This window comes from Brachyistius frenatus, unplaced genomic scaffold, assembly GCF_029030835.1.
Source record: "Brachyistius frenatus isolate BFR_SWC_R1_liver_20210118 unplaced genomic scaffold, ASM2903083v1 Contig_52, whole genome shotgun sequence".
NCBI classification, from domain to species: domain Eukaryota; kingdom Metazoa; phylum Chordata; class Actinopteri; family Embiotocidae; genus Brachyistius; species Brachyistius frenatus.
This window is the reverse complement of record NW_027210651.1, coordinates 713503-740353: the sequence shown is the minus strand read 5'-3', so window position 1 is coordinate 740353 and position 26851 is coordinate 713503. Positions and strand designations below refer to the sequence as shown.

At 39.3% G+C, this 26851-nt stretch overlaps 1 protein-coding gene across 1 annotated transcript in view; it reads left to right on the top strand.

The window, feature by feature from the left end:
- Window positions 1-26284, top strand: part of LOC138624494 (contactin-associated protein-like 4) — a 97314-nt gene extending 71030 nt beyond the window's left edge. The window contains exons 15-24 of the mRNA XM_069704745.1: window positions 617-744; window positions 1388-1558; window positions 6393-6611; window positions 10966-11205; window positions 14645-14869; window positions 16456-16589; window positions 17702-17789; window positions 22896-23111; window positions 24459-24530; window positions 25367-26284. Coding sequence (XP_069560846.1) covers window positions 617-744; window positions 1388-1558; window positions 6393-6611; window positions 10966-11205; window positions 14645-14869; window positions 16456-16589; window positions 17702-17789; window positions 22896-23111; window positions 24459-24530; window positions 25367-25563 — 1690 coding nt within the window. The 3' untranslated portion in view covers window positions 25564-26284. The remainder of the gene's footprint in view (window positions 1-616; window positions 745-1387; window positions 1559-6392; window positions 6612-10965; window positions 11206-14644; window positions 14870-16455; window positions 16590-17701; window positions 17790-22895; window positions 23112-24458; window positions 24531-25366) is intronic.
- The last annotated feature ends 567 nt before the right edge of the window (window positions 26285-26851 follow it).

Sequence of the window (26851 nt, the reverse complement as noted above, 5' to 3'; positions counted from 1 at the left end):
CTATTGTCTCTCAGACCAAATCTGTGCGACTGAATCCAGCTCTATTTTTATAGGCTTTCTCCTGCCATCAATATCTCATCAGATTCACCGGTACTGTGTGTGCCTACAGTCTTAGATTTTTTTTTTTTTACTACATTTCGCAGCAAAAAAGCAGACTGCAGGAATTTTGAAGGACCTCAGAGCCGAGTGTGTGCGGCATGTTGAATCAGCCTACGTTCGTTCAGAAAAACGGTTCCACAAAACATTGTTTCAGACATGTCGTGTCAGCTGAAATGCTTTCGCTCCATGTGCACGTCTACCAATAAACCTCAGAGAACAAGTGAGTGCAGTCGAGAGATGGAGCGTTGCTAATTTAAATGCAGTTTGTCCCACTTTTTCAAACGCAGTGTAGTTTGAGTTCAGGTGTGCAAGTTTTACACGGTCTCTGTTTGCATGATCAGTCATTTTCCTCATGATGTCTTCTTCACTTCCTCCACCTTCTTTCTCCTTATTGAACTCCTCTCATTTTTCTCTTTTACTCAAATTCCTTCTTGTTGTTCTCCTCTTCCTCTTCCTCTTCCTCTTCCTCTTCCTCCTCCTCTTTCCCCATCTCCTCTTCATCCACCTCGTCCCTCAGGACCGATGACTCAGGCCTGCTCACACACAAGGAGAACCTCCCCGTCAGGTCTCTGGTGCTGGGTGACATCCAGCGGCCGGGGTCAGAAGCTGCCTACAGGGTAGGACCCATCCGTTGTCATGGAGACAGTAAGTCCATTTCATTTGGCTTTGGACACATGATGACACTCCTGTTTTTCTCCACATTTATTATATATTTTATTATTATGCATAATGAGGAAGTTTTGAAGGGATATGATGTAAGGAATAGTTTTTTTTAACCACACAGTGGACTTAATTAAAGGAATCCCGGTATCCAATCTCCTCCTTGCCATTTAACTTGGTAATGGAAAATAGGCTGCAGCGAATTCCACTGGCTAATTAGTACATCCATAGCTAGAATATGGCTCTGTTTATGCTCTTTAATAACCACTCTTAATGTAAAGATATATAATGAACTTATGTAAGTGATATATTTCATTGTATTCTAATTGCTTCTATTTTCAGCATTCGGTTTTAACAAGTAAATAAATAAATGTCTTGCATGATAAATCAACATAAATGAGATAGCATAGCTGGAGTTCTGCCTTTGTTCCTAGCTAATTAGCTGAACAGTTGGCTCATTTGTTTACTACACGATTTTCATTATACAGCCATCATAATGAGTTTTCTTTTAATAAGCTTTGTTCCAGAGTGATATATCGAGTTTCCGAAAAATGAAGTTTTACATCAATTTTTCATTATAAAACAAACAAAAAAAGGCATTTAAAAAGTGAGTTTCTCTTTCCTTCAGAGAACTTCTGGAACGCCGCCTTCTTTGACAAGGAGACGTCCTACCTTCACTTCCCCACGTTTCATGGAGAGCTGAATGCAGACATCTCCTTCCTGTTTAAAACGACGTCCTCGTCTGGGGTCTTCCTGGAAAATCTGGGCATCAAAGACTTCATCAGGATTGAACTCAGCTGTAAGTGAGAACTTAATGTTCTGCATCATTATTATATGATTGTTTTCTTGATTTATTCTCTAATGGGGACACTGTAACAATATTATTATAATATTATTACTTCACTTGGATGCTTGAGCTTCACTGTACAGAATGATGTATGTGCTGAATTTCTACGATTTAAAAGAAGTTGAAAATGTTCATGTTTGAGCAAATCTGAGTTCAAGAGCCAGTCATGTGCCAGTAAGCAACTTACACAAGTGAAGGTGGAAATTTGAAGCCTCAGCCAAAACTGAGATTTTTTTTTTCTTTTGGAAAGAATCTAATTATCGGGGGTTTCTACCAGAGAAACTTTCTCAGGGGACCAGGTACCTTTTTATGGAATTACGCCAGTGCTTCGACTGGAAAATACTGGAACAGATATTATAGTCCCTGTTTTTTTTTTTTTTTTAAAGGTTCAGAGACTTTAGGGTTTATACCTTGCAGGGCAGACCCCCACTGGTTAGTCTTACTGATGCCAGTATTGATATTTGGACGAGGGTCAGGCATATTTCCTTTTTGATTAAGATTAGAAACAAGGAATAGAAAAAAAAGCAAAACAAAGAGTGTGAACAAAAGAAGCATATGTGATGTTTGAACACATTAAAGAGTCAATGAGAGAAAGCAGAAGTACAAGGAACAAAGGAGAGAAATAAAACCTAATTCTCTGAGTGTTTCGCAGTAGTTGGGTTCCAAACCAGAAATAAATAACTATCAGACACATTTTTCAAACACAGATTGTACTGCAGATACTATGAAATCTGCTCTGTATTTCTCCTTTTCATTCATTAATTGCATCTAACTTGTTTATCAAATGTACGGTTGCATTTAGTTGCTAGTTCAGTTCCTGAGAGTAGTTCTTGGAGCTTGGTGGTGGAATCTTTAATGTTCTTGTCTATCAAAAACAAACAAAAATCGTGTCGGTGGCTGGATGAAAACAACAAATGTTGACTTTGACACAAGAAACCATTGTTCAGTCTCTGTTTTATACTAACAGTTTTATACCTAGCAATGTGGGTATTGTTTTAATCACGATGACAAAGCCTTTTCAACTAAAGCCAATATTCTAGTTACTTTAACCCTATTATCTTAAATCAAAGTAAGTTTTGTGATTTAACTGTCAGTTTTAGATTTTATATTAGAAACAGATTCAGATGATACTATGACATCAAGTTTGCCAATCAGTGGACTCAGATCAGAAAATGTTCCTGTATGTCAGTGTGTATGTCAGCACAATAACAAACTACAGATGTTGTTTTATTTTTTAATTTGGAGGACTCACTAGGTGGTTTTTCACAGAAAGTTTTATGTTTGTGTAGCGTGATCTCAATGTAATATCAAACTTTCGCACTGTCTATCGCTTTCTCTCTCTCTCACACACACACACACACACACACACACACACACACACACACACACACACACACACACACACACACACACACACACACACACACACACACACACACACACACACACACACACACACACACACACACACACACACAGCAGGACAAATGGCATCCCTCCTCCATGGGGATGCCCCGTCATTGTTACAGCAGAGCAGGTCTCTTATCGCACCGCACCACTATTACTGCTGTTATTATGACAGCTGGAGTTCAGATGACTCTGTATCATCATTACTGCGTCTAACATGACTGCAGCTGGCCAGCAGCGGTTTCTAAATTAAGTTAGGCCTCTGTTTCTGCTTCTCCCTCCACTGGCTGCATTGTCCATGAGGGATGATGTTTTGTTCAAACACAGATGTCACCACTCTGTTAACTTCACCCCTTAAATGTGGAGCGTAGGCGTGCTGGTAGTGTTATGATGGATGGATGGTCGCCATGTGGCCTTCAGCTCACCTCTCCTTATTATAGGTTAAGTTTTGGGCCTATTAGCGCTGTGTAAATGCTGCGAAGATTAATGACTACAGCATGCTAACCTAGATTATCTTATAATCAGCACATACTTACTGTGCCTGTCTTAACAAGAAATGGCAGCGATTTGGATTTGTGTCCTAAAAAAAAAAAAAAAAAAAAAAAATCCTTGAATGTTGTCTTTCTGTGTGATATAACAAGAATATGGAGAACGTACCAAAATATTGGGCTATTATTACTGCAGGTAAAATGACAGGTGAAAGTCCACAGCTGGGTTATTGGCTCTTTGAAGGTACACTCACACACAGCGGTGCTCTGAGTCAAATGCTCGGTCAGCATGGTAGCATTACCACAATCCCAATAATAAACATAATAATAATAAACTTTATTTAGACAGACGCTTTTCTTAACAAAGTTACAAAGTGCTTTACAGCAAAAAAGAGGGATAATAACAGCAGATAAAACAAAAACACAGCTACAGGAAAAATATAATATGGCAACAGTGGGATTGTAATACACAGCAGCATATTAAATATTCATAACTGCTTTGCTATGATGTTTTAAGAAAGAATCTTTAGTTCCACAGCAAAGGCGCAGTTTTCTCTGGTCACAAGACAAGGAATAAGCAGAAGTATCCCCCTCCACCTATCAGAGGGAATTGCATCCTTATTGATAATTTGGGGCAAGGCCATGATCAGAACTGTGCAGTCAATACTGAGGACTACTGGCAGCCATTGTTTGTTGGCCGGGACAGGAGTAATATGTTAATATCTCGGTGCCAGTTAAAAATCCAGGCAGCAGGGCAGAGCAGGCCACATGACTGCACCGTCCACGGTTGGATTGCATCACCCCGTGTTTCCCGTCTGCCTTTTTAATGTTGACTGTAGCTCGATAGACGCAAACCAGGCACACAAAAACATGAAGCAGCAGTTCGAATAGCTGATGCCAGCATACGGTGCATTCCTGGAGTGCAAGCTGGAAAAAAATGTCTGACCATTTAAATCAGGAAGGTCCACTATTGCCATCACTAGAAAGCTAATCAACTTGTGATTGCTTAATTCTTCCATTTGGATATACAGACAGATTACACAGTGAGGCTGAAAAGCTATCATTGAATCTGAAAATGATCATTATGTGTGTTTTTATATGTTTCAACTGATACTGAGATTTGTTTTTTGTGTTTACAGTTCAGAACTGAAGAGGCTGTTGACATGTTTGATACGAACCAACTGTGTGATCTCACAATGCTTCAGAGACTCGGTTTTAGTAGCACTAGCACACAAACAAACACACACACACACACACACACACACACACACACACACACACACACACACACACACACACACACACACACACACACACACACACACACACACACACACACACACACACACACAGAGACAAACAGATGTGTCTCTGTGGCTGCAGTGTTTCTCTCCTGCCCTGGGCTGGTCTCTAAATCATCTCAGATCTGTGTCCAGCTGTCTGTCCATCCTGCCAACAGATGGACGGGTGGGAGGAAGTCACTTCACTTTCCTGCCAACACGTGATGATGGAGGAACATGGCCTTCTAATGGGTTTATTGAAAGATGGCACAGTCTGGAGCCAGACTGGGGAAAAAAATGTTTTCCTATTTCCCTAAAAAAAAAAAAAAGTCTAGTACATTTTAACAGCTAAAATAAACAATATTGTTAGCCCCAAAAAAAAAAAAAGAGAAGAGATTTCTTGTGAGAAAAAAACCCTCATAGTTTCCTGTGTAGGAATATTACACATTCTATATGTCTATCTGCTGAGATAACTACAGATGGAGGCATTTATGTTTTTGGGTGATTCACCTGTCCAAATGTATTCTCGTGACCACGATACCTCAAGGACGCCTTGATGAAATTCCTTCAGATTTGGCACTAACGTTCATTTGGTACAAATGATGAACTAATTATATTTTGGGGTCAAAGTTGTAATAACTTTACGTCGATTCATTCTCATGAATGCGATATCTTAGGAACGCCTTCAGGGATTCTTTTCAAATTTGGCACAAACATTCATTGGAAATCAATGAACTATCTGTTCCATTCGTCTTTCCCATTCTGCTGGATGAGGTATCTCAGGAATGCCTTGAGAAAATGTCTTCAAATTTGACACAGATATTCTCTCGGATTTAAGGATGAACTGATTAGGTTTTGGGGGTCAAAGGTCAAGGTTAGTGACAGCATTTAAATAGCATTTATTTATAGACATGTAAATAGATTTTTCTAGCGATGGCAATATTACACCACTTTGAATGCTGGTTTAATTTGACCTCGTCTGGACTACTGTAATGTACTTTATTCTGCTATGAACATGAGCTTCCTTCACCTGCCCCAGGTGTTGCTGCTTTTTTGGCATTTTTATTGTGTGGTGTGCTCTGCAATTATTCGGCGTATTTTAATTATGAGCCTGGATGTCCATTACATTCAGTATAAATTCTACTGATCACTAATGAAGTATTACATGCCTTGCTCATCACTGGACAGATTTCACACGCATCACTTAGAATTTCAAACAAATTAAGAAACGGCTTAATCTGACCTTTTTTGCTTACATTTAATGATAAATGTCCTTTTTGTCATCCATAAATACATGTTAAGTTAAATAAAACTTGCTTGACATACTATAGCTTTAAGAGTGTATACATTATACTGGCATTAATGGGTTGTTAAAAGTCTGCCTCTGTGAGTGCAAAGATGGAGCTTTGGAAGTGAAATTAAGCATTTATGGCTTTTTACAGTGTCATGGGAGTTGTGTTAATCAACCAGTTAGGAACAAGTCAAACTCACTCCTGCTGATGTGACATCCATCATCCATCCAAATATCCATCCAATATCTGTGCGTATAACTATAATTGTATGCGTTTCATTTCATCTGACGTAACTTCTGACTAATAATCTCCTCTCCAGCCTCTACGGCGGTGGTCTTCTCTTTTGACGTGGGGAACGGACCGCTGGAGGTGCGAGTGGAGACGAGCCTCCCGCTGAACGACAACCGGTGGCACAGCGTGCGAGCCGAGCGCAACGTGAAGGAGGCTTCGCTGCGTGTCGACAACCTCCCTGCTGCCACACAGGAAGCTCCAGCTGACGGGCTCATTCACCTGCAGCTCAACAGCCAGTTATTCATAGGTGAGCAGCAAGAGTGGGAATTATTGTTTCCATATGTCTTCAGGCACATGAGGAATATTTAAAGTGAGAACATTTTAAAGGTTACATTTTAGGGTTAAAGGCGTCAAGGTGAGTTTAACGTTATTGAGATTAATCTAAAGCGTTATGGTGCTGAAAAATTAACCTCATTAGCAGCTGAGTGTGAGTGATGATTGCTGCCACGTCTTATCTGCTCTTGTCTCTGACTCAAACACTTACAAACGAACATGCCTACTCATTAAAACAATTTTTTAAAATTAAATTCAGTAAACACTTTTTGCCCAGTTTTCTGTGCATTTCTCATTAGATAGCACTGAGAGATAAACATTTTGCTGCCGAACCAAACAAGTCCCACGGGCGGCTGTTGGAGTTTAGCCAGCGGTACCAAGCAGCTGCATACTGTATGTCTGATTACAGTAAACTTCATCCTCGGAGTCCTTTATAACCCAGTTGGCTTGAGGTGCTTAGAAAGTGGGTGAGTTGTGTTAACAAGTGCTGCAGAGAGATAAAAAAAAAAAATCTGCTGTACTTTATAAAAGCAGATGCTGAGTTGTTGCATTTTAAACACTGAATACCTTTGACAAGTAACTGGGAAGTGTGTGTATGGGTGTGTGGCCTATAAAATTGTACCTTAATCTTAACAAAGCCATTTTTTTTGGCAATTGTACACTTTCTGCTGTGATCAAAATTACAAAGAAACTGACATAGGTGATGGTCACCAAAGGCAGAATTGTTTTTCAAATTTAACCATACAATGTTTGGCTCCAATTCTGACAAGCAGTTGACGACTGTGCTATTTTATCTCATGACACACTGACTCCTGTACCTTTTGAATGAAAGAATAAGGCTGCTATTATTCTGTCATTCTTTTATCAGGAGCAGATACTATTAAATACCTGTCTGTGACTCCCAACCACAAGTCTTTTTGTTCTGACTGAAGATGCTAAATCTTTCAGTCCAGATCACAAACACGTGGTTTTATTCAAAACCAAATTAAAAATGTTCCAATGTATTTATGTACTGTAGTTTTTAGCAAACATTATTCAAACTGGAGGTAACTAGTGACTATTTTCACTGACAGACAAGCACACATCTGGACCTCCTTTGAGTTTTACACAAAAAGACGGAGGTGTATGTGTGGCTGACTCAAAACAAAACTACACCACCGGTGTTCGTGGTAATGAAGGAACATGTTGCTGAGTGTAACAGTGTGGATAACTGATGTGTTTAAAACAGAATTTGAACAACAACTGAGATAAATAAGATATGTTAGGTCTCTTACATGGGTATGTTACTAGGATAAAGTCATTGTTTTTTCATGATATTACCAACTGTATCGAGTGAAGAACCAAACCTGACTGAATGACCGGCGGCGGCAACACTTTTTCTTTGTTTGAGAAGTTACTGTAGACATTTTGAACATGAACTTGACATTTCAAGCTGAGCATTTTGATACTAAAACTAAATATTTGTGAACTGACGTCCGTCACAAACTTCTCCACTGTTCTCTATTCCACTCTAAGTTCACATCGTCTTCCACAGACTTTTAGAAGTTTCATGCTGATCTGTCTTAACTGTTTTTGAGGGGATGAAAATCCATCTTGTTTTCCATTAGGGTTTTATCCTTCTGCAAATATGGTGGACATTTGTTCATTTGTAAACATCCATTTTAAAAGGATCATCTACCAACAAATTATAAATCTGGAGAGATGGAGGTGAGAATTGACTGTCTGGCTGTGCTAAGATAATAATCCTTTCTGAACAGCGAGAAAGAAGTGACCATGAGTCGTTCTCCTTATATGGGCACGACTGTCCTGCTTGGTGTTTACCAGCAGTAGAAGGGGATTCATATGTTTGAATGAAAATGTGATTATAGGGATTACGAAAGAGGCTGTTTTTTGGAGAGGGTGTTTGTGTTTGAGAAAGTTTTGATTTACAGCACAACATCATTATTTCGGTATCTCTTCTTTCTTCCTGTGGCGTTATTGTTAATTCATAATGTTAGCAGCACAACCTCTGTGAAATCATAACTCACAATACTGCAAAGACATCTATATTGCTATGAATGGTGTGTCCTATTTGTAATATATACAATTTCCAGTGCACAATTTAAGATTGGATATTCCATAGTTTGAATTAATAAGCCGTAACATTGCCTCGGGGGAATTGATATGACACAAAGTTACTCTGGTCGATTTAATTTATTGCAATGGGAAACAATACATTTTTTATCCACACTGAAACACACATCCTCGTACAAACTTTAGTCACCAGTTGTTGCACTGTTTTAGTGTCTGTGTTGGCTGAAGTGAACAGAAATGTGTGTTGATGTGTGTTACTTTGTGTTGTATTAGAAATTATATGGTCAGGAGAAGTCTGCAGATTTGAGTATCAGATCAGTCATGTGGGAGAGGTTGGACTGCAGCAGCTCATCAGTCCTGTGTATCACTGCATCCTTTCCAACTTTCTTTTCATCGAAACTAACATTTAGTGTATAACTCTGTAATACATTTCTGCGCAAATGCGTTTCCTTTTTGGGGGGTATGATATGAGCATGAGAGGCATAGAGTGTATATAAAAGTAGACGTAGCTCCCACATCTGAAAAATGAAGCTAATGCGGAAGTGCATTAAGCTGCAATACCACCGAGGGCCACTAGGGGTTGGCTCCAAAAAGCCTCCGGCCCCATAGACTCCCATTCAACTTCTCTCATGAAATTCAAACTTAATAAAATGTCTCCACAAGTTATTTCAGTGATAGCTAAAGTCGCTCCTTCTTATTACTTTTCTGGCAGTCCATCTAAAATTAGTCTCGTCATCAATTAGAAAATAAGCCTCAAAAAGCCGTGTTTTTAGGATTGTGTCTGTTTGATTGACAGGCCTGTGGTGCAGTTGGTGGTCGTAGTATCACCGGGTTTCCTATCAGATCGATTCAGATCCCCCTGCTCTGCACCATCGAGACAAAGAGTAGCATCTTTCCATTTCTCATGCTGTTGTCATCAGGCATCACTGTGATTGGCACAGTTGTTTCAGTGCAGTGACAAAGAGTGAATTTATTATTTAGCGTACCCTTCGATTTATATTCCACTTCAACTTCAACTCTTTTGCACTTTGCCTTCAGCACTTACATGAATCAAAAAAATCTGGTGCACATGACTGCCAAGACCTACCACTTTGCGATTGTTGTTTCACTTGCACGGTTACATCAGGGCTCTGGATTATTTTGTGTTCTAACATCATGAAAAATGTATGTAACCACTTAAATGGCTTAAATTCTCGCTGTCATGCTGAGTTTTTCTTTTGACTCCCGCAGGACGTCTTTCTCTGTCAGTTCCTGTCCTTTGTTTCTTTCCGTTGGTCAGAAGTGGCGTCACTCAGAAGGCTGTTGTTGGTCTTTTATACAACATTCACTTAGGATTTAATCCTTTTCTAGCTGTTATACGTTCTTTTTATAATCGTTTAATTCAAGCCTTTTCTGTCTAAATCATCATTAAATAGAAGTTCCCCTTGCTTGCATTTCATTCTGCGCAGTGGAACTTATCTTTACTGAGTCCTTTAGAATGCTTAATTAAATTTCCCACCCCGCGTGCTCTTAATGTGTTTTCCATGTTTTATAACTCTCGCTGCAGAAGAGAGCTAGAGTCTCACAGAGGTTAGTGATTTTGTGGAATGAAAAGCTGCTCTGGCTGAACATTTGAAGCAGCTCCAAACTCAAACTGCTAGAGTAATATTCTGCCAATTCCAATCTGCGAAAACAATAACAACTGTCATGCATGGATATAAAATAAGATGTCACCAGCTTGGAACTCCAGAGGACATTTAATTTTGCCAAGTCTGAACTCTGTGAGGTTGCTATATTAGACTGTTAATTGTCAGGTGAGAGGAGAAAGGGTTTCTTCCTCTCGCCTGTTAGCAGAAAAGAATGAATATCAGACATCAGATGGTTCATCAGCCTAGCAGTTAGCCAATAAACAGATAAACCAGTGCTAGGGGGGGAGAGGGGTGGAGAGGTCAGTGTCTGTGCCCTGCAGAGCAGACATTACCTTGTTGTGCTGCAGTGGCAACATGTGGCTGTCAATCACGATGTAGTGCAGAGAAGACAGAAAAATTTATAGATTTATGTCACGCTGGGACAGAATGAGAGGGGGAGAGTTGCCATCACTGTTAAATTGACAGGGTTTGTGCCCAAATAGATGATTTTTATTTGGTGGACAAAATAGTTTTGTAACTGGGCTGTAAATGGGCTCTAAATGGCCTTGACTATTTGGTGTCAGTCACATCTGTCAACAATAAAAAGGAGGACAGGCCTATCAAGTGTAATTTATTCTTTATTGGCAGGAGGCACAGCATCCAGACAGAAAGGTTTTCTGGGCTGCATCCGCTCTCTGCAGCTGAACGGCGTCACTCTGGACCTGGAGGAGAGGGCGAAGATCACCCCCGGGGTCCGACCCGGATGCCCAGGCCACTGCAGCAGCTACGGCATGCTCTGCCAGAATCAGGGTCACTGTGTGGAAAAGGACAACGGTTTCTCCTGCGACTGTGGTCAGTCTGCCTTCACTGGAGCCTTCTGTCATAAAGGTACAGACACCGGAAATACGCAGAGCCAAATTGATTTATTGATGCTCTGTGCCTTAACATGGCAACAAATGATTTTGATATCAGTGGACAACTTTTCCTTACTCCATTTTTTAATGATTCAACTAGTCAATGATTTAAGTATCAAGGGATTTTTAGAACCAAAAGAAACATGAACTTTAATCATAGATAAAAAAAATTATATTATTTCAAATCTGTAAACTTCTGTCCACCACAAATCTCAAGGTCCAACAGCCTCCAGACAGATTGACTAATACTGTATTTGACAGATCAAACTGTGGCAGTAAAAGCCTCGAGGGAAACATGGTCTGATATCATTTTGAAATTTAAAAGAAATCGCTTCAAGTCAGCTCCTTCACTGTTTTGGTCCCCACAGCTTCGACATTTATATTTTCTTCTGCATAAGAGATGATAGCGTATATATCTTACTCTGCCTTCCTTAGACACAGACCTGTAATGATACTCATGCTGAATTATTCCAATAATGTTCTGGATATACTGTATCATGCCAACTTGGTATCAAGGCAAAGCGTGAAATAGACACACCAGTCCATTTCAGGAGAACGTGACATAACCACGCTTGGACTGGGCTAAAATTACACATTTTGTAAATGTGAAACTTACACATGGAAATGTCATGTGACGCATGGTCATGTGACCAGGATTCCCGCAACAGAGGTTTTAAGACAAATTACAAATAAATGATTAAACATCCTGTATAATACTCCTTTGATATTAAAAAGGGACCTGGTTGTAACTGTAACATTCATCTTTAAAAAATTAAACCAAATATATTGAAACACTTGTGAAGTAAATCATGGTGCTTTTATCTTTCTCAATATAAAATTCCTACCTTACTCACTTACAAGTTTATATCTTCCTTGTTTCTTTATCATATGTTTTTACGCCTACGCCGGCTTATTTTCACTTCTCAAAACTTACTTTATTACTCTAATGTGGTACCACTATAATATTGGTGTTTATTTGAACAGCAGCTTATTTCCATTGCTCTTTATTGCATTTTATTTTGACAGCTCAGTGTGTGCATCCCATACAGAGGCTCTCCAAATAAAGAGGAAGAGCTCTGTTTGCCAATTTGAGGTGGCAGTCGCAGTCAGTGACATTTTTTCAACCTCTCAGACGAATAACGCCTACATCCCATCTGCTGTTGTGAAAGTGTATGTGAAGGTCTTAGCACGGAAATGTCTCATTACTACACACATTTAGCCATTTTTAGAACTGGATTTTATAGTATGTAAAGAAGGTAATAGCCTTATCATTTGTTACTTACTGTTTCTCACGGCTCCTACAGTATGCCCTTTACAGTAACGGTGCAGTTTTACCATTTTTTTTTTTTTTTAGGTCCTTGAGTTCAGACCTCTGTAACCATTGATTTTACTGGCTGGAACAATAACTGCTTCAAACTGATTTTATCGACTGTAGTTAGCTCAAGCTTGTTTGTTTTAAGATGAAAGCCTTGAGGCTGAAGCTGCATATTTAGGGATAAAAGTTAGTGTTCCTCCCCAGCTGATGATCAATTTAGTAGATGTAGAAATGAAGAAGCAGAATTGTTGTTTTGCTTCTAGTTTTAAGCGTAGTTAGAAGGAAATGTAAAATCAGACCGTTATTGCTTACAGAGCTTTGATTTACGCTTTAGTGTTTGTATTTTCACGTGAAATGTTTCGCCTTTAATGTCACATCAGAAAAGATCAGGACCAAGATTGTAACACTATTCAGAGTGATGAGTTTGAGTCTAACATTCGGTATGGCAGGACAGAACCGTTTACCTACAAGTCTATTCAAGACAAATCACATGTTGTAAATGAGCCCCACATAATAATGTAATATAAAATTTCTCTGGTCTGGGAAACAATCCAGAACTGTAAATAGAAATGTCGTTAGTGCATTTTATGTCTGAACAGACGAACGCACTGTTTCATCCGTTTGTAACACGTTTGTGGTTTTGCAGAGGGTAAGAAAAGCTTTGCAGTTCTGAGTCTATTAGCAGACTATAGTTGGTAGCAACTCAATGTTTTGTACCTCATCCAACCTCTTTAGATTGATCTCACTCGTTCAGGCCAATAACTCACATAAAAGCTACAAGAGGACTAGAAATGCAATCAGTTTTGATTCACTTGTTTGGTTCATGTGAGCCCAAAGACATTGAGATCTATCGTACCCCGGTGCTTCAGTGAAGAGGGGAGAGAGCAAAGATCAGCACAGTCGGTTACCAGACATTAGACTTACCCTCACTGTCTGTTTTCTTCACTGTCTGCACAGCTCGGGCCTCTTGACACTCGTTTTGAGTGGGTCATAATGAAACCAGTCTGTGGGTTGAGCAATGGAATTATCCTATAAGGACTCTTCTAGCCCACCGTGTCTCTGTGCTCACTATGGGGTGCTTCAAGGGCTCGTTGGACGGAGCGTTTAAAGTCAAGATCATGTTAAACTCAATCAGTGCTGTCAAAATATATTATCCAAAAAGTTTAAGTAGTTAATTTGCCAAATAACCCACAAAGTAACAAGATGGATCATCTAAAACATATTTTTGACAATTTTTGTTTTACGCTAATGATCATAATTCCTTTGTCTTTGTTTTAGTGCTTTGAATGTGCTTGAAATATGAAAGAATATATTTCCAACTGGGGCACTATTAACAAATTATTTAGGTCTGCCAGATTAGTTTGTTGTTCTATTAAAAAAAAAAAAAAAAAAAAAAAAATGGGTCTTGATTGGTGAGGCATTTTGACAAGACAAAATCAAGGGACCTGGGACCACAGAAAAAAGGCTTGTTCACTGGTCCAGTCTTCTAAAAAGAAATACATGTATTTGTTACAGCATAAAATATGTTTTTAGAGAAACACGATGCCACCGTTTATTTATTCAACCAAATGAGAAAATGGTATTACTGAACTGTAAAACAAACACAGACAGCATATTTCATTGATTTATCTTCTATATCTCCGCATATCAACTAAACAATGATCAGACATGTCTATCCTTATTTTAGTCACAACTTTTACTTTAGTCTTGGGAGAAAACATGCACAAATATTAAAGTAAAAAGTAACTCACAGCATGGAGCAAGGTATGTTGACTTCATTAAGATTTAATCAAAGCCACAATATGTCCCCAAGTCTTAACCAAAGTGCTTCTGCCACCTAATCCTAATTATGTGAGACTCAGCATGCACACCGTGGTCTGTGGGTTCACAGTACTGTGCTTTGAACACCCACCATCCACCTGAACCACCTCAACTTTCATATGTTAGAAAATATTGTATCGTAGCACCATCTTCACTGGATGTTATGTTTACTCTCAAAACAGAATTGGCAAAGCAAATTAGAAATGTCTAAACTTATTTCGTACAAAAATGAGTCAGCTCCACCACTGACACCCCACACTAACTTTTTAACTCCCAGAGGTTTCAGCCAGCTTTAAGTCGACAACATCCATCACCTACATCCTCAAGGAGCCCTATGAACAGAGCAGGAACAGCAGCGGCTTGCCTTCATCAATCTACTCGGATATCACACTGAGAGGAGAGAACATCTCCCTGAGCTTCAGGACGAGTCAGAGTCCCGCTCTGCTGCTCTACATCAGCTCTTTCTACAGAGAATACCTGGTCCTGCTCATTAACAAACACGGTGAGGACACTCAAATGGCCTTTTTGTCTTTTTGTTTTGTTTCAGACAAGATTACTTAATTTGAATTCTGTAACCCTTTCTCCCCATGTAATTACTTTAGTTCAGCCTCTCCTCTCCCTGTGTTTTTTTTCCTCCCTCTGGATTCAGCCTGTCATTTTCTGCCACCTCTTTTTCCACACAGACAGTTTAACAGTGTCAGGTTCAAAGAAAACATTTGGTGCAGTTACTATGAAATGATAATTCTGCTTTCAGCGGGGATCCTCCTTTCATTGTTCTCAATGTGGTTATATATTGTATTCAAATTTTGATCGCTCACATCACTGTGCAGCTTTTCAGCTTCAGTGAGGGAACACTTCCAGTATTCTTTGCATAGGATTAAAGGATTTTCCATTATCTACTGTCAATAACTTGTGGAGTAGAGTTCAGGTGTTGGAGATTTTATTTTGCAGGGAAACAATATTTGCCCTCAGAGAGCGAAAAAAATTCCAAAACCTCCGATTAACATGTTTGGCTCTATGTACCAACCTGTTAAAAATACACTGTTTATATCACCGTTATGAAAACATTCAGCTTTTTTAATAACCGATGAGAAAGCAGACATATTGCAGATTTTGAATAGCTGATCAAGCCATCATCACATATCTACACTATTGTTGAATTAACCAATAAATCCCAGACAGCGGTATCACTTGACAGACAGACAGACTTTACTATCCAAGTCTCTCACTGAGAGCATGAAACACCCCGTGCCCTCTCGAAGACTGTTTTTATGAAGATGTGGCCTTATGATAACAGAACTGCTCCCTATTAGTGTGCATTGAAAACAAAAAAGTGAGTCTTAATTAAAAAATATGATAAGAAATAATCTTTCCTAAAAATCCAAACACATAATGCCCTTTCGTTTCTGTTTCTCTGTGAAGCCTGCAGACATCTCCGAACATTCAAGTTATCTCAGTGCCGTGAAATTTAAGTGCAACAATGTAAAAATTTGGTAAATTAATTTTATATCATGGAGTGTCATTCTCAGAAATAAATTATTAATCCTCACAGTATTAAATGATTTGTAGATTCTGAATTCAGCAGCTGGTATCTTGGAACAGTCAGATATGTGATATGAATTTTTTTTTTCTTGGAAGGAGTGAATACTTATCAGTAAAATGGCTTAAATTATACACCAAACACCAGTTTAATTTAACCTTGGCTCCAACTCCAGACGTTTTTGTACCAAGCATCAACATTTGTAAATTTTAGCACTTTAATATCTTTCATTATTCACGGAAGGGGCTTTCATTTGCCCTTTGTGGTCGTCAATAATATTTTTTAAATCTGAATCTTCATAGCAGTTGCTGAAATTTTCTTCAAGCAAAAAAGAAATATCATGATCATAGCTTATGCAGTAGTTAGTTTAACCTCCATCTATAAGTCAAATCTCCCACACCACTCTGGTCTGCATTAATCTGATGAACCATTAACATAACTAAAATAACAAAACAACTATCAACACGTAGCAAAGAAAAAATTAACTGTTTAAGTCTGTGTTTGCATCATCGAGTACAATTGCACTGCTTTGTTTTGTGTTCGTAAAGATGAGCTGGAACTGAGGTACAAGTCACACAGCAGCAGGGATGTCGAGCTGTTGAGTAGCCGAGTTGTGAACCCTGCTGATGGGCGTCTGCACACGGTGACCATTAGGCGACTGGCTGACACTGTCTCTGTGCAGGTAAACACACCGAACGGATTTCATTTTTCACCTCACTGTCACACGGATCGGGGCTGTTTTTAGACCCAGGCGAGCTCGGTTGTCGCCACTAGCAGGAAAGATGGCAAAGAGGAGGGCATTTATTATTTTTTCTTAACATTCGATCTACCTTTAACTATCTGTCGCGCTAAGATCCATACTGTGCATTATATTGTTAGATAAACCCAGTTCTCACACTGTGCTGAAAGGAGTCAGACTGTAAGCAGGGAAACATTTGTAGGCAGTCGTTGAAATTGTCCGCAGGCGCTTATTTTGTGGCCCAGCGGTTTATTCTCCTGCTACAATTGAATCATGTATACAGATGTATGCATATCCAGCTTACCTATGTTACATGCAATCATATCATAATGTGATCCAATGTGGGATGTAATGGATGTTACAGTATGTGCACAGTTGGGTCCCAAACTCGTGTCAACAGAAGGTAAAATAATAATTCACAGGAATGAGATCAGACAGACTTTTATATATCAATACCTCCAGTAATTATCTGAACCACAAAATACAGAAACAGCATCGAGTAGTTTTAAAAAAGCATCAGAGAGCAATCATGAAAATGATGATATTACAGAAGAATCTTATTTTGAAAAGATCATTTCCCCCATAGGCACCATGTTGCTTCGGGGAACAAAAATGTCCAGAAAGGGCCCTGACCATGAGGATGCTTTTGAAAACCTGGTAAAATAACATTTTATAGATGGTACATTTCCTCTCTGTTTTCAAGCTACTTTCTGTTGCACAGCTTTCTGTAGTTCCACTTAATTTCAGCTTGATCAACATTAGCAAATGTCTTATTGATAAATGACACTAAAGCCCAACTTTATGCTTTTCTGTGTCCCACAAAGACTCAGGTCTATGGGTTCAAGCTTTGGGGTTGAATCTCATTTGAATATGCAGATGAGACTTGAGGTTGTGCATCTGGCTAAGTTTACATGGCCAGTTTGCGCGCCTCTCTGCAGCCATTTGTCGGAGTTTCTTCACGTAACAGTGCTCGTTTAAAAAGTTAACATTGAGAACTTTGTCCTTGACGGTTTGTTGTTGTTATCAAGGTTTGCTTAACATATATAATCTTTCAGATTGACCAGAATGCCAGAGAGGACTTCAACTTGACATCAGATGTCGAATTCAACAGCATCAAATCTCTCATTCTGGGAAGAGTGCAGGGTAAGTGAGGCTCTCCTCGAGCAGACTCCAGCACTTAGACAGACTCATTTGAATAACAGCACTGAGACGTTTGGCCTCATGCGACAAAACACTGTTCTGCAGCCTTCTGCTGTTTTCTATTCATCGAGTTGTGTGAACCGGAGGGGAAGCTGCAGCCTGGGCAACAGCTGTGATGCTTTTTAAAAAAATCAACTTGACATCCATATTCAAATGGTCACAAAGAGAGCACTTTCATGCAAGCGATGCAAAACGAGAACAACCTTAGAAATGATTAAGGTGAAGCCATCCACTTAATTCACTCGTTCCGTGGGATTAGCTGCATTTTAGATCCATATGGGTGGGTAAAATGTTTGTGTAAATGGCGCCGTTTCCACTAATGCAGGAGTCCAGACAATACAGTACATGTTTGTGCACTTTTTTTCTGTGTCATCAAAGCGGTGAGTAATACAGTCTTTATATCTGTCTGACTGAACGAGGCTTCAGACAGCTGTAATGGTAATAACTTCAGAAAAGGTCCTTCACTTTGTATGGTAATGAGGAGACATTGAAAAGAACAAATTACTTTGAAGATTGGAGTCAGCACCCTGCGATTCAGCATAACAACCAATAAGTCTCGCCTGCTGTGGGTGGGGTCAAACTAAATCAGGAAGTCAGACAGTACAGTTCACCCCCTCTCTGCAAGGCAGGATATTGTACTTCGGCATCACTCCTGTTGTCCTCTTCAGAACTGATCTGTCTGACATGGCATTTCTTTAAAAAAAAAAAAAACACTAATATTTATTTTTACACAGCATCATCTGTGACACATTGAGAAAAAAGCTGTCGCTATAAACATGCTGAAAGAAATTCTCAATTAAAAGCGGTTAGAAATGCGCAAGAACTGTGGATTTGTTAATAAATCTCAGCTTTTTATAAAAACATGTGCATTAGGGTTACTTTATCATTGATTGACACTGGCCCTAAAGTTGGATTTATACTTAACACAAGGGGTCAATGGCAATCTCAGATGCCTGCACTGTAATTTTTAATTTATAGTTCAGTGTCAGATTTTACCCATTTCAAAACAAACTAACAGTTAAATCCAGGTAATGTCTATTTAGCCTTGTTTAATTATTAAATATACTCGAAAAATATCATTCGTTTATTGTAAAAGAGAAGCAGATGCCACCATACAGTGGTTAGCTTGAAGATGAGAAAGCTGTGTTTGGTTTGTTTTAAAAGAAGCGTAAAAGACACCAAAAAGAAATAAAAACTAGCACAAAAATCACAACATATTTTGTCATCTATGAGTATTGGCTATTGTCATGCATTTGTCCATGCACCCATTCAGGAGCAGCAACCGATCCTAACCAATATTGCTCTGGAAGAAAAGTACATGGTTGTCCATAGCAGGGACAACTAGCTGCTAATGGAAGCTAAAATCCACTTAAAAATAAATAAATAATAATAAATAAATAAGTAAAGTATTTTTGTGTTAAACATGTCTTGTTTAGCTCAAGTAAAATGCAATGAACTGGAACCTTCCCAGAATCAGTGAGAAGTCAAATTAATATGCAGAAATTGGCTCCAAACTGTAATTTAGCAAATATTTTGAAAATCCCAATTACTAGGAGGATGAGCAGTTTGGAAACCGCACTCACTAATATATTCTAGTCTTGAAACCTCTGGACTTTAAACAGAAAGTTCTGACCATGAAAAAAGAAATAGGCATCACGCTCAACTCCAACCAGCACACAGTTCACATGTAAGGAACTGGTATAAATTGATGCTGTTGCTGTTTTTAGATTCACCTGCCTCGTTTTTTTTCTTCCCACCATAGACCCAGATCATGTTAGTGTGTGACCCACATGCCCCCCTGCTAAGCCAGAGGACTCAGACAGTCATATCAGTATCAGAGGAGCTGCAAGATAGTTGATATACTGTCACTCCCTGCCAGCCCTGTCATCCATCAGCCGAACTAATGGACCAGGAAAGAACGGAGAGACTGAGATGCTCACAGGGAGAGATAGGGAAGGTGATAGGGAGGAAGGGTGATGGGAGACGGGCCTAAAAAGGTGGACAGTATTCTTTCAGCTTAGGACTCCAAGGCCACGCTGTCACTGTTGGGGTTTGGCACAAACATCCAAATCCTTCTTTGTGAAGTCCTGAAGCAACAACATCCAGCAAAAGGAGCAATTTACAAAATGCACAGGAGTTGTTGTTGAAAGAAAAAAAATTCTCATCCCACAATCTCTTCATTTTAGTTGTTCAGGTGCAAATTTTTCTGCTTCGACTATATTTTTGTATATTCTTTTAATCAGAAAATCCAAAAGAGCAGTGTGTTAGATTTTGTGGTGTGTAGTGGTCGGGTTTTAGATTACAACTCACCAAATACCGCTCATCTCAACCTCCCCTTCCGAGATTGAATCTATGGCGGCCGTGAAGCTCACAACAAACAAAAGTCTCTGGAACACACTGCCTGCCCGGTGTGTGCGTTACCTCCTTCCACTGAATCAATTAGTTTCTTTTTGATAATGGCCATCAGTATAGTATTTTTGAGGTCCGACAAGTGAATAGTTGTAACAACCCTCGTTCATGGCGAGACACATAGAGGCATTCACACCAAGACAGAGGAGTGATACAGGGAGGGAGGGAGGGAGAGAGAGCACCGGGAAAACCCCTCCCTTCACCTGGTAGAGTGTCACAATGATATAATTAGAGCCCACACTGGGCTGGTTTTTTTTAAATGATTATACAGTACAAATGTGATCACTGATCTTTTTCGTGTATATCTTAGTTATTTTATAAATGGCGCAGCGCACATGCGACGTGCGTGAGACGCAGGTGAGTAGATATGAAGGCCTCACTCTATGGTAATGAAAATAACAGTATATAGTTTCACGTGTACTGAAAACATGATTATGAACATTAGATTCCTTTTCTGCCAATATAACCTCCTAAATCCAACACTTTTAACCTTTAACATGCAGTAGTTGCATAAACTTGTGTGCATGTGTGCTGGGTAAAGAAAATGTGTTTTCAGAACCAAACGCTCGGACCTGCATGTGCTTTAGCCTTTATTACAAAAGTGCAATGATGAAAGGCCGAGACGGAGACAGAGTGTGTTTTTGTAAACAACGAAGAAAGGCTATGAAATATTAATGCAGATAATCTACCACTACAGCTGTTACTTTAGTTTTTCTCTGATCTTGGAGACTAGTCCATTGATCAGCATGTGTCATGAAATATATAAATCAAAGTCGAATAATTCCCGGCTGCTCCGAGGGATAACATTCAATTTAAAGCTGATCAAACATGCAGATAATAAACTGCCCTCTCCAGCCAGGCCACACTGCAGTGTCCCCTCTATGTGGTGAAAAGTTGTCTCTCTCTGGTAATAACTTAGATGAAATGATGTGCTGCGTAATCAAATTGCACCGCAGGAATAATTGTGCTTCATAGTGACATTTATAGCTGCTTAAGATTTTATTTAGCACCTGCTGTCACAAATAGCGACACTGTGAGTATATTAGCCACAAGTAAGACTAGCTGGGAGTTTCTTACGGAGGTATGCACACACAAAGTGAGTAATTCCAAGAAGTCACTGCAGATATATTGCTCGCAACACGCATATGCATCAGATGCATATTAAAAAGCTTTTAACTCTTTATTTCAGTGCAAGCGTTAGAACCGGGAAGCCAACAGTAAATTTGTTCTTTATTACTTGACCATCATGGGTCCATATCTGTCGAAAACTAAACTCCACAGAACTTTGCTGTGGGTATGAACCCCAGATTATCAGTTTCAGAGTTTTTTAATTACCCTTTTGAACTCACAAGACTTTAAGGCTAGAACCTCCAGTTGCGTCCAAGCAATATTATGTAAAAGGCAGATTGCCAAGAAAGTCCAAGGTGAATAAATCCTTTTAATTTTAATGACCCAATTCACCTCCCTTTAGCACCATTATTACTGGTAGGACAGTGCATATTAGTCTCCATTTCAGGGTTCTTTAAATTTATCGGCTACCAGGTTTATTATTGCTGAATGTGGCATTTTTACAATCAAAAGGAAGCCTCTATTTCAAATAAACTGGCCAACGCTTTCCCGTTATTTTCATTGTATTGCATTTTTATTGTAACACTAGTATTCAAAGCCAACTGGTTGATTGACAGAAAATGAATTACCATTTCAAAAACTGATTAAGTAATTTTCTTTTAATGAAAAATGCTAAGATTTTCTGATTCCAGCTTCTTAAATGTGAATATTTTGTGGTTGATTTTGTCCTCCATGATAATAAACTGATGATCTTTTGGTTTTGAATTGTTGGTCAGGACAAAACAAGACATTTTAAGCTGCACCTTGGGCTTTGGAAAACACTGTTATATATAGGTATATATATATATATATATTTGCCTTTATTTGCAGCCCCAATCATTAAAGCATGCTCCCACAAACAGTCCCATGTCATTTTTAAACCCTGTTTTCAGTCTAAATGCAACATAATAAGAAGCAGTAAACAGTCTATGGTTAGATCAGCCACTCTCCTCAGAAATGTTATATTCATATTGATAATGCAGGACATGCCCCTTATATGTAGCATGACAGAACAAAGTGTTTGGACATGAATCGTCCACCATCAAAGTCCATCTCAGGCCAACAATTTACGTTTTGTACATGTTTACTGTATATATGTAATCTTTTTTTTTTCTTTTCTTTTTTTTTTTAACCTTAAACAAGTGTTGCATTTATCAAACTTTCCTTTGTCTAAACCATATTGCAATTGGCATGCATGAATACTGTAGGAATAATTGTTTCAAAGCTTTTAACATTCAAAAACTGTGTATGAACATCATGTGTGTTTTTTCATTATCATCTGCTATCAGGGTTGTATTTGAATAGGGAGCATTTTCAACAAGTTCATCCTACTTTGTTTAAAAATGGATATTAAAATTACACTGATTAAGCCACGGATAGAGGCACTTATCATCGCAACAGTAGTCACATCAAGATAAACGTAACACGTATCACTGCTGTATTTTTAATGGCTAATTGGATTGCACTGATAGCAAATCTGTCCCCTCACTCTGTCTCTCTGTCTTTGTGTTTTCCCTCTCTGTCTGTGTTCAGAGTCTGATGGTTTGGATGCAGAGCTGGCCGGGTTGGCCTCTCTTGGGTTCACTGGTTGCCTGTCAGGTGTTCGTTTTAACTCCATCAGTCCTCTGAAAGCTGCTCTGCTCCATCCTGACAGCCCAGTTTTTGTCACCGGCCCATTGGTACAATCAAGCTGTGGTTCCTCCTCGCCAGCAAATCCCTACGCAGCAGAAACCACACACACCTTATCAGGTACAAGGAGCAGACTCTGCCCTTATATCTTATACTATATACGCATCATATATTATTGGCTAGCCACCCCACTCTCTACCGGTGGGATAATCTGTCTGGTACGCCTTAATATTATTCTTATGGCTGTTCATTAGACCCTCTTATGGGCTCATTAACCATCCTCCCCGGTAAGCAGACAGAGTGATGGCACAGCGACAGATGAGAATAGTCAGACATCTGTAGTGAAGTCATTTAATGCTGTGCTGAGACTTTCTACAAGCTCTGCAGTGACTGATGGTTTACACACCACTATCTATCTCTATGCTCTTTTACTTATTCTTTCTACTTCTCTTGCTCTATTTTTTTGCCTCAGCACAGGTCAAAGACTTTATGTTTTGGGGTTTTCTATCCATCTTTTTTCTCGCAACCACGATATCTCAAAAAGCCTACGGAATTTTTTTTTTTAACTTGGCACAAAAATTCACTTGGTCCCCAAAAATGAACTGAATAGATTTTGGGAGGCAAAGGTCGAAGTCACTGTGATCTCAATTTGACCCAGTCTCATTGAAATTTAATCTCAGGATTGCCTCAAGGGAATTTCTTCAAATTTGGCACCAACGTTCACTCGGCTTCGTGAAGGAACTGATTGGAGTTTGGTGGTCATAGGGTCAAAGTTCAAGGCCACTGTGACCGCACATCCCTCTCATCCAGCGGTCCCATTCTCGTGAATGTGATATCTCAGAAACGCCTTGAAGGAATTTTCTTTTGATACAAACACTCACTTCAACCTAAGGATACACTAATACAAAAATTTAGGTCGAAGGTCAAAGTCAGCCCTACCTCACTTTCACCAAAGCTCGTGAACACAATATGCCACGAATGCCTGCAGGAAATTTCTAATAATTTGGCACTTGGACTCAAAAATGACTTATTACATTTTGGTGGTCAAAGGTCAAGGTCACTGTGACCTAACATCCTTCTGATTCTTGTGAACGCCATATCTAAGGAATGCCTTGAGCGTCCTTCTTTGGCACAAATGTTCACTTCTACTCAAGGATGAACTGAAGAGATTTTAATGGTGTCCTGGGCGTCCATCGAGATAGAAACTGTAGTGATGGTATAGATCGTACCCTTCCTCGATCAGCTTAACTGACTAAAGATGTGAACACGTTAAGAATTCTTTCAAAATCTTCATTATATACTGTATGCTGTGTCAATTTGGACAGATAAAATCTACAACCTGGTAATCGGTGACATAAAAGTTTGAGGTGGTAATTCTACTTATAAAATATTATTCTGTCTATAAAATTCCTTTCTCATTTTTACTCTCTTTCAACTTCACTCTTTCTTCTTTGTCACTGTACGCAGACCAACCTGGTTCTGTGGATCCAGGTCAACCTCTTGTCAACACCATCAGGAGTGACTCAGCTCTAATTGGAGGTAATGCTACCTACCTCTAGCCTGGCTTCATCCACCTCTTGCTCAAAGATTTAGTCTTCTCTTTGATTTTGGTCTGGAAACCCTGTTCACATGAAGGTTGTTGGTTAAGTGCAATGACGTAGAATTCCACCCCATGTTTCTAATGTAGTTCCAACAATAGGGATGGTGGTATATGAACAGCAATGCTAGAAAACAGACAAAGTGAAGCTGGAGCAAGAACAATGCCTAAAATCAAATGCTCATTTACCAACATGTCACTGCACTCTGCTGACATTGGGGGATGGTGTCTGTTGTTTACGCCTTGGTAAATTGCGGTGTACAACATACGGCACGTGGTGGACAATGCCGATTGGATAAAGGCTGCTCCAATATTTAGGAAATTATTCAGAGTTCTACACCCGTTAGGATGCAACAACTAAAAACAACCTCCATTGGAGCGTGTCCAGACCCAGATGTTCACGAAGGGAAATTGGGTCTGGTAATGCCACTCTAATCCATCTCAGCAGGAATAGTTTAGTACATTTGACAGATCGCTGCTCTGTGACCCTCCCAGTTTGAAATGTATGTCATGCACATGGGTACCCTAGAAACCTGATGACATGTTAGGGAAAAGAACATTTTCCAAATCTTCCAGGGGAGACCAGGTTTCTTCCTTTAGAAGTGTTGGTGGGAATATTTTAGAACTTTGTACAGAACGATGGTTGCCTCTTTGTTCTAGCTTTATACAGCCAAGAGAGTGGAATCACATGAAAGATTATAAATGTGAGCCAACTTGTGAAACAATCATTTTAAGAATTGGTTCCAAAGTTGTTGTTTTTTTATTTTGTGGTTTCTAGGGGTGATCGCCGTGGTGATTTTTGTCAGCGTGGCTGCACTGGCGGTTATGGCCAGATTCATATGCAGCAGGAAAGGGACGTACCGGAATCAAGAAGTAAAAACAGCACAGCCCGAGGACGTCCATGAATTCCCGTTCAGCAGCCAGGCGGACTCATCGAGGGCTCCCAGTGAAAACCAAAAAGAGTATTTTATTTAGCAGGAGCCCTGACAGCACAGAGCGCCATGCCCTGCCATGCGCTCAGTCCTTTATAAGAAAACCCAGAGCCCCTCAACCACTGGAACAAGTGGGTGAGCAAGACATGAAGAAACAGGACTACTGATGATTTTATCTTTTTTTGTATATATTGTACAATTTGATAAAACAAAAATAATAATCTGGCACATGTGTTGGACCCTAAAAATGAAGCTGCTGGTGCTGTCATTTTTGAGGATGTAAATATTTCAAAATGTACATTAACTGGTGATTTGTGTGCTTATAACTATATTTCTCTGCCATTCTGAAATGTTAAAAATAATTTATTAAAAAAGTATAAATGGAGAATAGATGTGATGATCAAAAAATAACAGCTTTGTTCAAGTTAAGACTTTGGGTCTTTATTTCTAAAAAGCACTTTTCTACAATGATGATGAACCTTCTGTGAAATTTGAAATGTCAGAGCCATATGGTATGTTTTAAAACACGGGAAGACAGACTTAACTGACTGGAGCCAAACCACAGTCCTAGAATCAAACAAAATTCATCTGTTATAACTGAACAGAATTTCAACACCTGCTGTATATATGAAAACTAAAATTAAAAGTCACTCTTAAACTTTATGTCCACACTTTGTCATTGAATTAGTCAGAGAGCTTGTATGCTTCTCACTGTTCTTTTTTTTTTTTTTTATCATGACCAAAATAAAAGCTTTACAATGAGATCAAGATTTTTTTAAATACTTTTACTTCCTGCATGTACAACCTGCAGTGAGCCAGGATGGACCAATAACACGCCAACTGTCACCTTTCTTGCTCTGCAGACATTTAATCTAATTGAGCAGTTTTTGTTCTTTCTTGTTTATTTTTCTCAAATGCTCCGTCATTTCAGCCCGTTCCCGTGTCCACACAATTCGAAGGAGGAGGTCGGATAAATCTGTATTATAAAGGGTGACAAATCCACGGGGGGAAAAAGGTTCTGGGCGATGTCATGGATTAAACACAGAACTTTCACCGAGAAGGCATGTGTTTTAACATTAAGGCAAAAGAAAGCTGCTTCCAGCACTGTGAGTTCCCACAGTACAAAACAGGATGCCAGAGTGAATGCGCACAGTTTGATAAAAAACAGTCATACGTGACTCACACACACACACACACACACACACACACACACACACACACACACACACACACACACACACACACACACACACACACACACACACACACACACTTGAAGATGCTAAGGTGTCATGGAAAGGCTGGCAAATTTTTTGTTCTTTTTGACATAG